General features: G+C 43.7%; 1 protein-coding gene across 2 annotated transcripts; it reads right to left on the bottom strand.

Moving 5' to 3' along the window:
- Window positions 1-6,446: 6,446 nt before the first annotated feature.
- LOC140208400 (uncharacterized) lies at window positions 6,447-14,814 on the bottom strand. Of its 2 annotated transcripts, XM_072277065.1 has the most exons (3): window positions 14,376-14,461; window positions 10,910-11,070; window positions 6,447-8,365 (listed from the first exon to the last, which is right to left on the bottom strand). In XM_072277065.1, exon 3 carries the CDS (start codon window positions 8,040-8,042, stop codon window positions 7,074-7,076), a length of 969 nt encoding a protein of 322 aa, XP_072133166.1. In that variant the 5' UTR covers window positions 8,043-8,365; window positions 10,910-11,070; window positions 14,376-14,461; the 3' UTR covers window positions 6,447-7,073. The 2 variants fall into 2 exon arrangements, with proteins under 2 accessions (XP_072133166.1, XP_072133167.1); XM_072277066.1 differs by lacking the exons at window positions 10,910-11,070; window positions 14,376-14,461 and adding an exon at window positions 14,749-14,814.
- Between the last annotated feature and the right edge of the window lie 290 nt (window positions 14,815-15,104).

Raw genomic sequence — 15,104 nt, 5'->3', positions numbered from 1 at the left:
GGGAGACCCTCCACCCGTCACCTGATCCTGTTTCCTGTTCACGTTTTTCCACAAATCTGCAGCATCTGCCAGTCACTGCTCTACGTGTCCGTGTAGCTTCATCTTTCGCCCGTTCAGAAAAGGCAGTGAGATCCGGATCTATCACGTCCTCTCGTTGTGGGTGGACAATGATTTATTCTGCAATATTTTCAGCATGTTTCCATATAACCACATAACAATTACAGCACAGAAACAGGCCATCTTGGCCCTTCTAGTCCGTGCCAAATGCTTTCTCTCACCTCGTCCCAGACCTCAAACCATAACCACTGGACTGAGGCCTGGGATTAGGCCTCATTCCACTGTTTTTACCTGCTGAAGAGCAGCCAATGTTTCTGGCTATATGACCCATTTATGTGAGAACTTAGCCTTTTGTATTTATCTGAGCTTTTCATAAGTTTAGTTATAGTTTAGTACAGTTTCGTTAAGCTTCACTCCAGAATTTCCAAAGCAATAACCCATTCAGTCAAATAGTTCCACACAATTAAAATAGTTTACAGTATTACATTCTTAAAATGTTTATGTTGTACTACTTATATAATTTAACTATTTAATATGTATATTCTTATTTTAAATCACAATGGTTAAAATCTATTGTTATGAATTAGGTTCTATTGCTGCCGCAGAGACAACAAATTACATGACATCTGCCAGTGCTATTAAACCTGATTCTGATAATTGGTCTGGGAGACCCACCACTGGTCACCTGATCCTAGTTACCGCAGATCGTAATACGAGATTGAAGCCTTTTCTATTTCTTCGTGTTCCTCAGTTGTGTTAAGTTTCCTTCTGTGCTTCCAAAGCAGAAGCTCAGTCTATCTAATATTTCCACAAAACTAAAATGGGGAATTTGTTTATTCTTATCACGTATTGAGCTACAGTGAAAATCTTGCCTGACCTGCCATCCACACAGATCGATACATTACAACAGTACATTGAGCTGATATACGACAAAACAATAACTGTAACAAAGCATTGTGGCTGCAGAGAAAGTGCAGTGCAGATAGACATATGGTGCAGGGTCACGTCGAGTTACATTGTGAGGTCGAGTCTATTTTATTGGACCGGAGACCATTAATTTGGCTTACAATTGCAAACAGGAAGCCGTCCATGAGCCTGGTGGTACGCGTTTTAAGGCTTTTGTATCTCTTCCGCGATGGGGGATTGGGTTTGCGGCATCTTTGAGTACATGGCCTGCTTTTCCAATGCAGGGGAAGTGTAGGAAGAGTCCATAGAGGGGAGGCTTGTTTCTATGATGTTCCCAGATGAGACCAAAGTTCTCTGCAGTTCCTTGCAGTCATGGGCAGAGCTTTAGCCATACGAAGGCGTGAAGTATCGACAAGAAGCTCAGAGACCTCGGCCTTCTCCCTGCCTTGTGCAGCTGGATCCTGGACTTCCTGTCAGATCACCGGCAGGTGGTAAGAGAGGGATCCCTCACCTCTGTCTCTTTGACCCTCAGCACACATGCCCCACAGGGTTGAATCCTTGGCCCCCTCTTTTACTCTCTGTGCACCCATGACTTGTGTCGCCACCCACAGCTCCAATCTGTTAATTAAATTTGCTGACGACACTACATTGATTGGCCTAATCCCAAATAATAACTTTCAATCGATCAAATGCTTCCTGACAAGGCTTGGTCCAAACAAACTTTTCACCCTTCTTCAGGAGATTAGTCAGAGGAAGAGCGATATCAGCAAAGTTCTTCCAGAACTTATGATAATATCCAACCATTCCCAGAAAACTTCCAAGAGCCTTCTTACCAGTCTGTCACAAAAACTGTGGGTCAACTGTCTAAGAAAAATAACAAGATGGCTTGAGTCGCAAAAATGGTTTCAGGTGCTTTTATTTACAAAAATAGTGGAAACTTGGATGTCCACATCAAAACAAGAAATTTTTTAAAAAATGCAATATATATATATATATATATATATATATATACACAGCTTGCAGTTGTCACCTGTCTGGTTAACAGCCACCCTCAAATTAAACAAAAAAAGAACCCAAAGCGCTAAGCTGATCCCCCTAGACAAACCAAAAGCTAATTAACTCAATTATCTTCCATTTCACGCAATCTGAAACTCTACCACCAGTTCTCACAATAAACACATATACTTCATCACAGGATTCACCATTTCCCGGTTAAATAACTTAAATAAACCCCATGAGTAATTAGGTAACATAACCCTTGTCCCAGGTAAAGATGGTATCCTCCACCATCGGCACACCTGTGCAGGTTGCTGCTGCCTCTATATAAGACAGCTCTATGCAGCAGCTCTGTTTCAGACCCAGTGACTGTGGAGGAGAGAGACGTCAGATTATCATGACACTTCGGCAAAACACTTACTGGAAAGATGAATATGAATAAATTGACCTGAGATAATAAAACTGTGACATAGTGTGTTTCTTTTTTCCATGCCTGTTACAGCTGGGGATGAGTGTAAAATTGTGACTGTTGATTTATTGTGACGCGTGCACTCACCACAATAACAGAGAGGAATAATGTGTGTGGATGACCCTTTGAGTGTTTTACTGAGTGTGCCATGAAACATCTGTAATCAGTGACCGGCCTTCGTCACACAGTCGCAATAGGAACTTGAGAAATTGCCTGGATTTTGCCTGCACAGGAGCCAACTTGCCTTGACCTACAACACAGCCAAGACAGATCACAGTGGCATGGCCAAATTCACTCTTAGCTAAGTCAGCTGTAAGGTTGGCCCTGGAAAGCCTGTCAAACAGCTCTTCTACTACAGAGATATGCTCTTCCCAAGTGTCACTCCCTGTGACTAAGTCATCAATATAGGCATCTGTGTGTCCTAACCCTCAAATTACAGGATCAATCATTCTCTGGAATGTTCCTGGAGCATATTTCATTCCAAATGGTGAAACATTGTATTCATACAACCCAGAAGGTGTAACAAATGCAGAAATTTCTCTACCTCAGTCCGTCAATGGAACACACCAATACCCTTTCAACAGATCAATCTTTGTAAGAAATTACCTTTTCCAACCTTATCAATGCAATCATCCACCCTAGGGATAGGATAGGCATCTGTTTTTGTTACTGCATTTACCTTCCTATAATCAGTGCAAAATCTAACACTACCATCAGGTTTGGGCACAATAACACAGGATGAGTTCCAATCTGATGTTGAAGGCCTAATAATACCATTTTTCAGCATATATTCAATTTCTTGCTCAGCCAATTTACATTTCTCTACGTTCATGCGATATGGGTGTTGTTTAATCGGTTTGGCTTGACCAATATCTACGTCATGTACTGCGACCCTGGTTTGCCTGGGAACATCGGGAAATAAATCTTTAAACTTCAGCTGTTGTTGTTGCTTTGACTGCAGATGAGCCAACTTGTTTTGAATGTTTTCGAGAACAGCCGAGTTCGTTAGCCTAACTGGGACCATGTTTGGCTTGTGAAAACTCTCAGACGAGTCAATTGTTTCATTCTCAGGGTTGCCAGATTGATATGTTTGACAACACTCACCGATGGTGCCTGCTTGTCAGAATAAGGCTTTGTCATATTGATGTGTACCACCTGTGTTAGTTTACGTCAGTGGTGTGTTTTAATAACATAATTCACATCATTAATTTGAGAGACTATTTCATACAGTCCATTGAACTTCACCTGAAGTGGATGCGTCAACATTGGAGATAAGGCAACACATTATCCCCCACCTAGTATTTTCTTTTGTTTTGGTCTGCTTATCAAACCAACACTTCATTTTGTTTTGAGAAATCTTTATGTTTTGTCTCGCTAGACGACAGGCGGTGTAGTTTATTTTTGAACTTCAAAACATAGTCTAACAAGTTAACATGTACATCCCCATCAATCCACTGTTCCTTTAACAAGGTCAAAGATCCCCTCACTCTATGACCAAATACAAGTTCAAATGGACTAAAGCCCAGTGATTCCTGTACCGACTCTCTTAAGCCTCATTTATACTTGTGCGTCAAGTGTACGCCATAGGCATCACGTACCCTACGCCGTACCCACGCTGTAGGGTGACGTGCATCTCCTCTAAAAAGTAACTCACACGTCGCGGCGACGCAGACCGCAACAACTGTGATTGGAGACAATGAGCCAAATTGTTAAAATTTCTGTCCTATGAAATTTAGGAACTACAACTTGGTGAACAACTGCCCATTCCTCACTCGCAGGTATAGCTGGTGGCCTCCACTTCCCCATTAACACTCCATCCTTGAGATAATACCCTACTGCCATTTTCTTAATCTCATCATCTGAGAGAGATGTTTCTTATAAAGCTTCAATCTCAGGGTCTCGGTTCTGTTCTGCTATAAACTCCTTCCTAGACAGGGATAAATCTTTCTCATCAGACTTACTACCTGAATCCTGTTGGAAAAATGAAGGCAAAAAAGTCCCTGACAAGTCATCATAACCTGAATCCCAACTTTGGCTATCTTGGGTATCAGAATCGTGCTGCACAGAACCGTCTGCATCGGGAGAATTTTTAGCCATACTTCGAGTTACTGCACAGGAAGGATAAATGTTAAAATCCATCTGTGGGTCGTCACTGGTTGGTTTAGTTGTCAACTGCACTGCAGGAACAACTTTACCATCTGCCAGGTCATTCCCTAACAGCAAAGTAACATCTTCCACAGGTAAACTGGAGCATAATCCGATCCTAACAGGTCCTGAAACAAACCCTGACTGTAAAGTTACCTTGTACAATGGCACAGATACAATGCTGCCCCCAATGCCTTTAATAAGATTTACCTCACCTATCTCAGTCTCATCACCAAACTTTAGAACGCTGTCTAATATAAGTGACTGAGAAGCCCCAGTATCTTGAAGAATTTTCACTGATACCGGGGTTGACCCTTCCATTACTAATACAAACCCATTTGACATAAAATGATCGAATCCCTTAACTTGGTCAGACCTCTCAGTCCTTAACTGAGCCGCAACAGAATGTTCAGAACCCTGTGGGTTTATAGGTGCTTCAACATACAGATCAGAGGTATTTGGGACTGCCTCCTTTTCCTTTTTCTTCTTCAGGACAGAACAATTAGCCATCATATGACCAGCTTTCTTACAATAGTAACAAGAGAGACCAGAATATTTCTCCTTCAACTGCTTCCCTTCATCCTTACTCTTGTCACTAGTCCCAGTTTTAATTTCTGGTTTACCCTGGTTATCCCTGCTACTCTTCTGGAAACTCTTACTCGGGGTAAACATAACCTTGTGGGTTAAAGCAAACTCATCTGCTAATCTAGCAGACTCCTGCAAAGCAGCAGCATCCTTTTCATCTAAGTACATCTTTATGTCATCAGGGATGCACATTTTGAATTCTTCAATTAAAACCAACTCTTTCAAGCTGTTAAAATCATCATTTACATTTTTATATGTGCACCAGTGGTCAAAACACACAAACTTCTCATAAGCAAATTCCATATAAGTCTGGTTCACAGGTTTCCTCAAATTTCTAAACTTTTGCCTGTATGCTTCTGGTACCAACTCGTAAGCCTTGAGCACAGCCTGTTTCACTATGTCATAATCAGCTGCTTCAACAACTGTCAAAGCAGAATAGGCTTGCTGAGCCTCCCCCTTAGTTACACTTTGTAAGAGAATAGGCCAACCCTCTTTTGGGCACTTTAAACTCTGAGCAACCTTATCAAAATGCTGAAAGTATTTATCAACCTCTGCATCATCAAATGGAGGTACCAATTTAACTTCCTGACTGCCCTCAAACTTATCACCAGAGTCTAACGTTATAACCCTTTGCTGCAATCTCTCTATCTTTTCCAGCTCGAACAGCCACTGTCTTTCTGCTTCCTCCCTGTTTTTCTGCCTCTTCTGTTTTCCTGCCTCTCTAGCCTCAACCTGCCTCTGCCTTTCCACAGCCTCCATCTTCAATTTTTCTAACTTGTACGGGAGGCCAAGCTCACTAGGTTTACTTTCAGGAAACACCTCCAACTCCTCCACTTTAAACACACCCTCAGATACATAATGTTCAGCTATTATCCTCTGCATCTGTGACCTCCTCATTGTCGATTTCACCTTAGCAAGTTTTAACCATTTAACAATACTCAACAACTCAATCCTTCTGGTGTCCTTCAGTGCCTCAGAGGTTGGCGCTTCCAGAAATCTATCAACATCCATTGCTGCTGATTTTCCACACACAAATAAATCAAAAGGGATTTCTCCAATGAAATCGATAATTAATCAATATGCCTCCAAATCTTTTCCTATATCGGATGCAGGTCCCAATTTTGTCCCCGTAACACTTTAGAAATGAGTCAGCAGCAATAGACTACACCTAGAGTCTGTTTTTGATGTTACATCCACTATCTTTATTAGTACCTACTAACAATATAGTAACTTAAGCAAGATAAACAAAAGTTAACAGTGTTATGTGTATATATGTGGGTAAATATAACTCCCAAACTAATGAGCTCAGGGGAAACAAGGCTTGGAGTCTTGAGATGGTAAACTATGAAAGTTCAGTTCAACCACAGAATAGTTGAGGAGAGAGAGATATTTGTAATCCAGGGTAAATGTCGAGAGAAGGCAATAATGTTGACTTCCACAACATCCATGGTGGTAAAACGAGAGAACAGTCACTGTAGATTTTATCTGTCATCGTTCCAAATCCACATACAAATTATCACCAAAAGTGACTTTTCACAGGGGGTATCGTCTTCAAGTGAATTTCCACACCACACCCAGGCAAGGGTTAACACATAAGTGGTCTTCACAGGATACCCCAAATCCAATCCACTCCTATGGATCAAACGAGGTGACAACCACACATTCAACGTATGCTGAATCAATAATTAACCCACCCTTGTGGGCATAGGAAAGTTCTAAACAATGACCCTTGGCCACTGGTCCCTTGTTCCGATACTTCCATTTTTCCTCCTTCATCTCCGTCTGACTCTGAGTGTCTGTGTCCGTGGTTAAAACTAATCAAGCTGCGAGCAATGTAAACAAGATGCAAGTCAGACTGATTTCCATTCTTAATCTCTCTCAAAATGACAGTCCACAGCAAACGAAATCTAGGGATTTATAACAATGGCCATTCCCCAGTGTGAACTCGCTGATGTCTCAGTAGGGTGGATGACTGAGTGAATCTCTTCCCACAGACTGAGCAGGTGAATGGCTTTTCCCCAGTGTGAACTCGCTGATGTCTCTGTAGGGTGGATGATCGAGCGAATCTGTTCCCACATTCTGAGCAGGTGAATGGCTTCTCCCCAGTGTGAACTCGCTGATGAATCTGTAGGTCGGATGACCAAGTGAATCTCTTCTCACAGACTGAGCAGCTGAATAGCTTCTCCCCAGTGTGAACTCGCTGATGACTCTGTAGGTGAGATGACTCAGTGAATCTCTTCCCACATTCCAAGCAGGTGAACGGCTTCTCTCCAGTGTGGACTCGCTGGTGTCTCTGTAGGGTGGAAGAGTAAGTGAATCTCTTCTCACAGACTGAACAGGTGAATGGCCACTCCCCAGTGTGAACTGACTGGTGTGCTAGTAGTTGGGAAGACTGAGTGAATCTTTTCCCACATTCTGAGCAGGTGAACGGCTTCTCCCCAGTGTGAACTCGCTGATGACTCTGCAGGGCGGATGACTCAGTGAATCCCTTCCCACAGACTGAGCAGGTGAACGACTTCTCCCCAGTGTGAACTCGCTGATGACTCCGTAGGTTGGATGACTGAGTGAATCCCTTCCCGCAGACTGAGCAGGTGAATGGCTTCTCTCCAGTGTGAACTCGCTGATGTACCATTAGGTTGGATGACTCAGTGAATCTCTTCCCACAGACTGAGCAAGCGAACGGCTTCTCCCCAGTGTGAACTCGATGGTGTCTCTGTAGGTCGGATGACCAAGTGAATCTCTTCCCACATTCTGAGCAGGTGAATGGCTTCTTCCCAGTGTGAACTCGCTGGTGTGTCAGTAGGTGAGATGACCAAGTGAATCCTTTCCCACAGACTGAACAGGTGAACGGCCGCTCCCTGGTGTGAACTTGCTGGTGTGCCATTTGTTCAGATGACTGAGTAAATCCTTCCCCACAAATTCAGCAGATAACCAACCTCTGCCCAGAGTGAACTGACTGGTGTGTCCACAGGTGGGAAGACCGACAGAATCCTTTCTCACACACTGAATAGTTGAATGACCTTGCCCAGTGTGAACTTGCTGATGTACCTTCAATTGAGATGACCGAGTGAATCCCTCCCCACAGTCTGAACAGGAAGGATGGTCGAATGAATCCCTTGCTCCACTTCTTAAATATCTAGACAGAGACAGCAAAACTGGCGTGTCGTGTTTGAGATTCCTGGAGACAAATTCCTTCTTATTTTTAACCTGTAAAAAGATTTATAAAATCCATCAGTGGGTGTAGGACAACATTTCAGATGATATTACTTGAGTTGCCAAGGTTTGATCTGGTATCACACTGTTACAGTGAGGTTCAACCCAAGTTGGAGAGATAAATCATCTTCTAACTGGGCACAGTGCTGGTATCTGGAATGGCCATCAATTCCCTGATGCTCTTCCTGTCTCTATAAGAATGGGGCATTTCTGCCGTCTCCAATTTGTGACTTGGCTCAGTCTGACTCTCTCCATTGGTATTATTCCCTGTTCCTGCTGAGCAGCATGGGTGCCTGGCCCCACAGTAACTGAAACAGTCTCACACAAATAGTCTTTCTTGACGTGCAGCAAGGATTTTCTTTTATGTATTATTAACTTAAAGTGCCACAGTTTTAAGTTTTAATGCCATATAAAAAATTCCTGCTGAGATGAATGGTTGGTCCACACAGCTGTGAAAAGGACTTAGAGGGAAGTTTTGTATTATTTCAGGTTCTTGTCACAGTCACAGAAAAGGACAACACAGAAACAGGCCCTTTTGTTTGTGCTGAACTATCTAAACTGCCCACTCCCGTACCCCTACCATCCAGGTACCTAAGCAAACCTCTTAAATGTTGAAATTGAGCTTGCTTGCACCACTTGTGCTGGCTGCTCATTCCACACCCGGATGACCGTCTGTGTGAAGAAATTTCCCCTCATGTTCCCCTTAACGTTTCACCTTTCACCCTTAACCCATGGCCTCTGGTTGTCGTCCCACCCAATCCCAGTGGAGTAAGTCAGCTTGCTTTTACCCTGTCTATGCCCCTCTATCACAAACAAATCGCCCCTCAGTCTTCTACATTCCAAGGAATAAATTCCTGACCTGTTCAATCTTTCCTAACAACCCAAGTCCTCTAGACCTGGCGACATCCTTGTGAATTTTCTCTGAACTCTTTCAACCTCTTTTACAACTTTCTTGTAGGTAGGTGACCAAAACTGTACACAATACTCCAAAGTAGGCCTCACAACTGTCTTCTACAAGTCAACATAACGTTCATCTATTGTTGTCAGTACTTTGGTTCATGAAGGCCAATGGGCCAAAATCTTTCTTTCGATCCCATCTATGACACCATTTTCAATAGACAATAGGTGCAGGAGTAGGCCATTCGGCTCTTCGAGCCAGCAGTGCCATTCACTGTGATCATGGCTGATCATCCACAATCAATACCCTGTTCCTGCCTTCTCCCCATATCCCTTGACTCCGCTATCATTAAGAGCTCTATCTAACTCTTTCTTGAAAGCATCCAGAGAATTGGCCTCGAGGCAGAGCATTTCACTGACCCACAACCCTCTGGGTGAAAAAGTTTTTCCTCAACTCCGTTTTAAGTGGCCTACCCTTTATTCTCAAATTGTGGCCTCTGGTTCTGGACTCCCCTAATATCAGTGAATTAAAGACTTGTATTCCCAGATCCCTTTCTTCTGCAAAACTCCTCAGTGCCCGACCAGTCACTGTGAAAGACCTACCTTGATAGGTCCTACCAAAGTGCAACACCTCACACTTGTCTGCATTAAATTCCATTTTCCATTTCTCAAACCATTTTCCCAGTTGGTCCAGATCGCACTGCACGTCATGATATCTTTCCTCGCTGACCACTACACCACCAACCTTGGTGTCATACAGAAATTTGCTGATCCAGTTAACCACACTATCATCCAGATTACTGATATAGATGAAAAACAACAACAGATCCAGCACTGATCCCTGTGGCACACCACTAGTCACAGGCCTCCAGTCAGAGAGGCAACCATCTGCTACCACACACTGGCTTCTCCCAAAGACAGTGTCTCATTCAATTTACTATCTCCTCTTGAATGCTGAGTGACTGAACCTTCTTGACCAACCTCCCATATCAGACTTTGTCAAGTGCCTTGCTAAAGTCCATGTAGACAACATCCACTGCCTTGCCTTCATCCACTTTCCTGATAACTTCCTCGAGAGACTCTACAAGATTGGTTAGATATGACCTACCGTGCACAAAGCCATGCTGTCTATCCTTAAACAATCCACATCTATCCAAGTACTTACAGTATATATCTGGTTCCTGCACACACGTTCCAATAACTTTCCCACTACTGATGTCACCAATGTACAATTTCTTAGTTTATTTTTAGAGCCCTTCTTGAACAGTGGAACAACATTGGCTGTCCTCCAATCTGCCAGTCCCTCACGTGTCACTGAGGATGATTTAAATATCTGTGCTTGTGCCCCAACAATTTCTGCACTTGTCTGCCGCAGAGTCCCAGGGAACAACTTGTCAGGCCCTGGGGATTGATCCACGCTAACTTGCCTGAAGACAGCAAACACCTCCACCTCTGTAATCTGTACAGGGTCCATGAAGTTGATGCTGCTTTGCCTCACTTCTATAGATTCTGTCACCATCTCTTAAGTAAATATGGATGCAAAAACATCTGCCACATCTATTTTGTCTCCTCATATGGATTAACGTTCTGATCTTGCAGCGGATTAATTTTTCCCTTGCAATCTTTTCGCACTTAACATACCTGCAGAATCCATGAGCATTCTCCTTCACTTTAGTCTGCTGGGGCAACCTCATCACTTCTTTTATTTCTTTCATAAGTGTTCACTTGAATTTCCTGTAACTCATCAGTACCCCATTTGTTCCGATCCACCTGTACCTGGTATGCGCCTCCTTTTTATTGATCTGGGGGAGGAAAGCCAAAGGGGTGATAGAGCTGCATGGTGGGAGGTGGGGGTGGGGGGGGTGATAAACTAAAGTTGCAGGGGGAATGGGAGCCTGAATAACAGAACAGAGAGGGGAGGGGTTGTGGAGACAGTTGTTGTTCAGTCCTCAGACAAAGTCAGGAATGAAAAGGTTGTGCATGGTGCAGTGGATATGCTGAGCCCTGTATATTTCAATACAAGGAGCAGTGTAGGAAAGGCGGATGTGTTCAGGGCATGGATCAACATCTGGAATTATGACACTAGGATCTGGCCACTGGGGACTGGGACAGGCTGCTTTCTGGCAAAGGTGTGCTTGGTAAATGGGAGGCCTTCAAAGCAAAATTTGATAGTACAAAGCGGGTGTGTGTTTGTCAGAATAAAAGGTGAATATAGAAACTGTAGGAACCTTGGATTTCAAGAGATATTGAGACCCTGGTGAAGCACAAAATGGAGTTGGATAACGGGTATAAGCAGGCAGATTCTTATGGAGTATAAGAAATGCAAGAGAATACATAAGAAATAAATCAGGATGGCTAAAAGAAGGCATGAGGTTGCACTCGCAGAAAAGCTGAAGGATAATCCTCAGGGATTCTAGAGATAGGTTAAGAGCAAAAGGATTGCAAGGGACAAATTCGGTCCTCTGGAAGACCGGAATGGCAAACCACGTGTGGAAGCAAAGCAGATGCGGGAGATCTTAAATACTTATTCATCTCTGTTTACTGCATCTGTATTTACTAAGGAAACTGGCATGAAGTCCATGGAGTTAAGGGAAACAAGTAGTGAGATCATGGAAACTGTACAGATTGAAAAGGAGGAGGTGCTTGCTACCTTGAGGAAAATTAAAGTGGATAAATCCCCAGGACCTGACAGGGTGTTCCCTCGGACCTTGAAGGAGACTTGTGTTGAAATTGCAGGGGCCCTGGCAGAAATATTTAAAATGTTGGTGTCTACAGGTGAGGTGCCGGAGGATTGGAGAGTGGCTCATGTTGTTCTGTTGTTTAAAAAAGGATCAAAAAGTAATCCGGGAAATTATCGGCCGGTAAGTTTGATGTTGTTAGTGGGTAAGTTATTGGAGGGAGTACTAAGAGACAGAATCTATAAGCATTTGGATAGACAGGGACTTATTAGGGAGAGTCAACATGGCTTTGTGCGTGGTAGGTCATGTTTGACCAATCTGTTGGAGTTTTTCGAGGAGGTTACCAGGAAAGTTGATGAAGCGAAGGCAGTGGATGTTGTCTACATGGACTTCAGTAAGGCCTTTGACAAGGTCCCGCATGGAAGGTTAGTTAGGAAAATTCAGTCGCTAGGTATACATGGAGAGGTGGTAAATTGGATTAGACATTGGCTCGATGGAAGAAGCCAGAGAGTGGTGGTAGAGAATTGCTTCTCAGAGTGGAGGCCTGTGACTAGTGGTGTGCCACAGGGATCAGTGCTGGGTCCATTGTTATTTGTCATCTATATCAATGATCTGGATGATAATGTGGTAAATTGGATCAGCAAATTTGTTGATGATACAAAGATTGGAGTTGTAGTAGACAAAGAGAAAGGTTTTCAGCACCTGCAGAGGGACTTGGACCAGCTGGAAAAATGGGCTGAAAAATGGCAGAAGGAGTTTAATACAGACAAGTGTGAGGTATTGCACTTTGGAAGGACAAACCAAGGTAGAACATACAGGGTAAATGGTAAAGCACTGAGGAGTGCAGTAGAACAGAGGGATCTGGGAATACAGATACAAAATTCCCTAAAAGTGGCATCACAGGTAGATAGTGTCGTAAAGAGAGCTTTTGGTACATTGGCCTTTATTAATCAAAGTATTGAGTATAAGAGCTGGAATGTTATGATGAGGTTGTATAAGGCATTAGTGAGGCTGAATCTGGAGTATTGTATTCAGTTTTGGTCACCAAATTACAGGATGGATATTAATAAGGTTGAAAGAGTGCAGAGAAGGTTTACAAGGATGTTGCCGGGACTTGAGAAACTCAGTTACAGAGAAAGGTTGAATAGGTTTGGACTTTATTCCCTGGAGCGTAGAAGAATGAGGGGAGATTTGATAGAGGTATATAAAATTATGATGGGTATAGATAGAGTAAATGCAAGCTGGCTTTTTCCACTGAGGCAAGGGGAGAAAAAAAAGAGGACATGGGTTCAGGGTGAGGGGGGAAAAGTTTAAAGGGAACATTAGGGGTGGGCTTCTTCACACAGAGAGTGGTGGGAGTATGGAATAAGCTGGCAAACGAGGTGGTAAATGCGGGTTCTATTTTAACATTTAAGAATAAATTGGACAGCTACATGGATGGGAGGTGTATGGAGAGATATGGTCCGTGTGCAGGTCAGTGGGACTAGGCAGAAAATGGTTTGGCACAGCCAAGCAGGGCCAAAAGGCCTGTTTCTGTGCTGTAGTTTTTCTATGGTTTCTACTCAGGAGGTGGACAAAGAGTGTATGGGAGTGTGGAAAAGCGGCATTAAAATCGTGGGCCCTGTACAGATTAAAGAAGAGGAGATGTTTGCTATCCTGAGGCAGATTAGGCTGGATAAATCTCCGGGGCATGACAGGGTGCTCCCTCGGACCCTACGGGAGGCAAGTGCAGAAATTGTCAGGGCCCCAGCAGAGATAATTAAATCATCCTTAGTGACAGGAGAGTAATCAGAGGATTGTAGGATAGCCAAAGTTATTTCGCTGTTCAACATAGAACATAGAAATCTACAGCATATTCCAGGCCATTCAGCCCACAATGTTGTTCCAACCATGAAACTTACTCTGGAAACTGCCTGGAATTTCCCTAGCACATAGACCTCTATTTTACTGAGCTCCATGTACCTATCTAGGAGGCTGTTAAAATACCCTATTTTATCTGCCTCGACCACCGCTACTGGCAGTGCATTCCACACACCCACCACTCTCTGTGTAAGAAAAGATACCCCTGACATCCCCTCGGTACCTACTTCCAAGCACTTTAAAACTATGCCCCTCGTGTTAGCCATTTCAGCCCTGGGTAAAAACCTCTGGCTATCCACATGATCAATGCCCCTCATCATCTTATCCATCTGAAAAAGGCTCTAAGCATAAACAAGGAAATTATACATTGTTTTGAGGACTTGTTGGAAGTGTACAAAAGTATGAGGGTATAGATAGGGTAAATGCAAGCAGCTTTTTCCATTGATGTTGGGTGGGACGACAACCAGAGGTCATGGGTAAGTGACTTCCCCATGTATACAATACAGAATACAGAATACAATACAGCACAATACAGGCCCTTCGGCCCACAATGCTGTGCCGAACATTACTTTAGAAATTATCTGGAGTTCCCCATAGCCCTCTATTTTTCTACGCACCATGTACCTATCCAGGAGCCTCTTAAAAGACCCTATTGTATCCGGCTTCATCACAGTCGCCGGCAGCCCATTCCACGCACTCACCACTCTGTGTAAAAAAAACGCACCCCTTGAGGTGATATCACGTGTCAGGACGTGACTGGACAGAGTTCCCAGCATGCGCAGAAATGAAGACTGATCGAGAAGCATGGCAGTGTAAACCGTGGTTTTGTTGCTGTTAAATAAAAGTTCAATTCTGCCAGAATATGGTTTGTTATTAGTAACCCACGGTACGTATAAAGAACACAACACCCCTGATATCTCCCTCGTACCTACTAACAAGCACCTTAAAACTGTGCCCTCTCTGAAGATTTTCTCTTGTTTGTGATTGGAGGCAGAACAAAGGTGATTTTCTCAACAGCTGATGTAAAAGATTTTGTTCCCTTTCTCCGGGTTCCCGATCCTTGCATTTAGACAGTTGGAGCTCAGCTTTGTCTGAGAGATCCATCGGTTCCCATTCCCTCATCAGCCGGAAGCTCCCCGGGGCCCGTGTACGGATCGTGGGGCTGAGAGAGAGGGAAGAGAGCAGGACTGTCCCGGGATTGCGGCTCACGGTGTCTGGAGTCACAGTAATTGTCCCGAAGTCAGTGTTGAAACACCCCCCAACCCCCCCCTCCCCCTGCCCCCCTCACCCTCTCTCCC

Source organism: Mobula birostris, chromosome 13, assembly GCF_030028105.1.
Source record: "Mobula birostris isolate sMobBir1 chromosome 13, sMobBir1.hap1, whole genome shotgun sequence".
NCBI classification, from domain to species: domain Eukaryota; kingdom Metazoa; phylum Chordata; class Chondrichthyes; order Myliobatiformes; family Myliobatidae; genus Mobula; species Mobula birostris.
Note: the sequence above shows the minus strand (reverse complement) of the source record. Positions and strands in the feature narration are given on the sequence as shown.

Excerpts from the sequence above, each read along its gene's own strand:
- LOC140208400 (XM_072277066.1), bottom strand. The coding sequence starts at position 8,042 with ATGGCACACCAGCAAGTTCACACCAGGGAGCGGCCGTTCACCTGTTCA.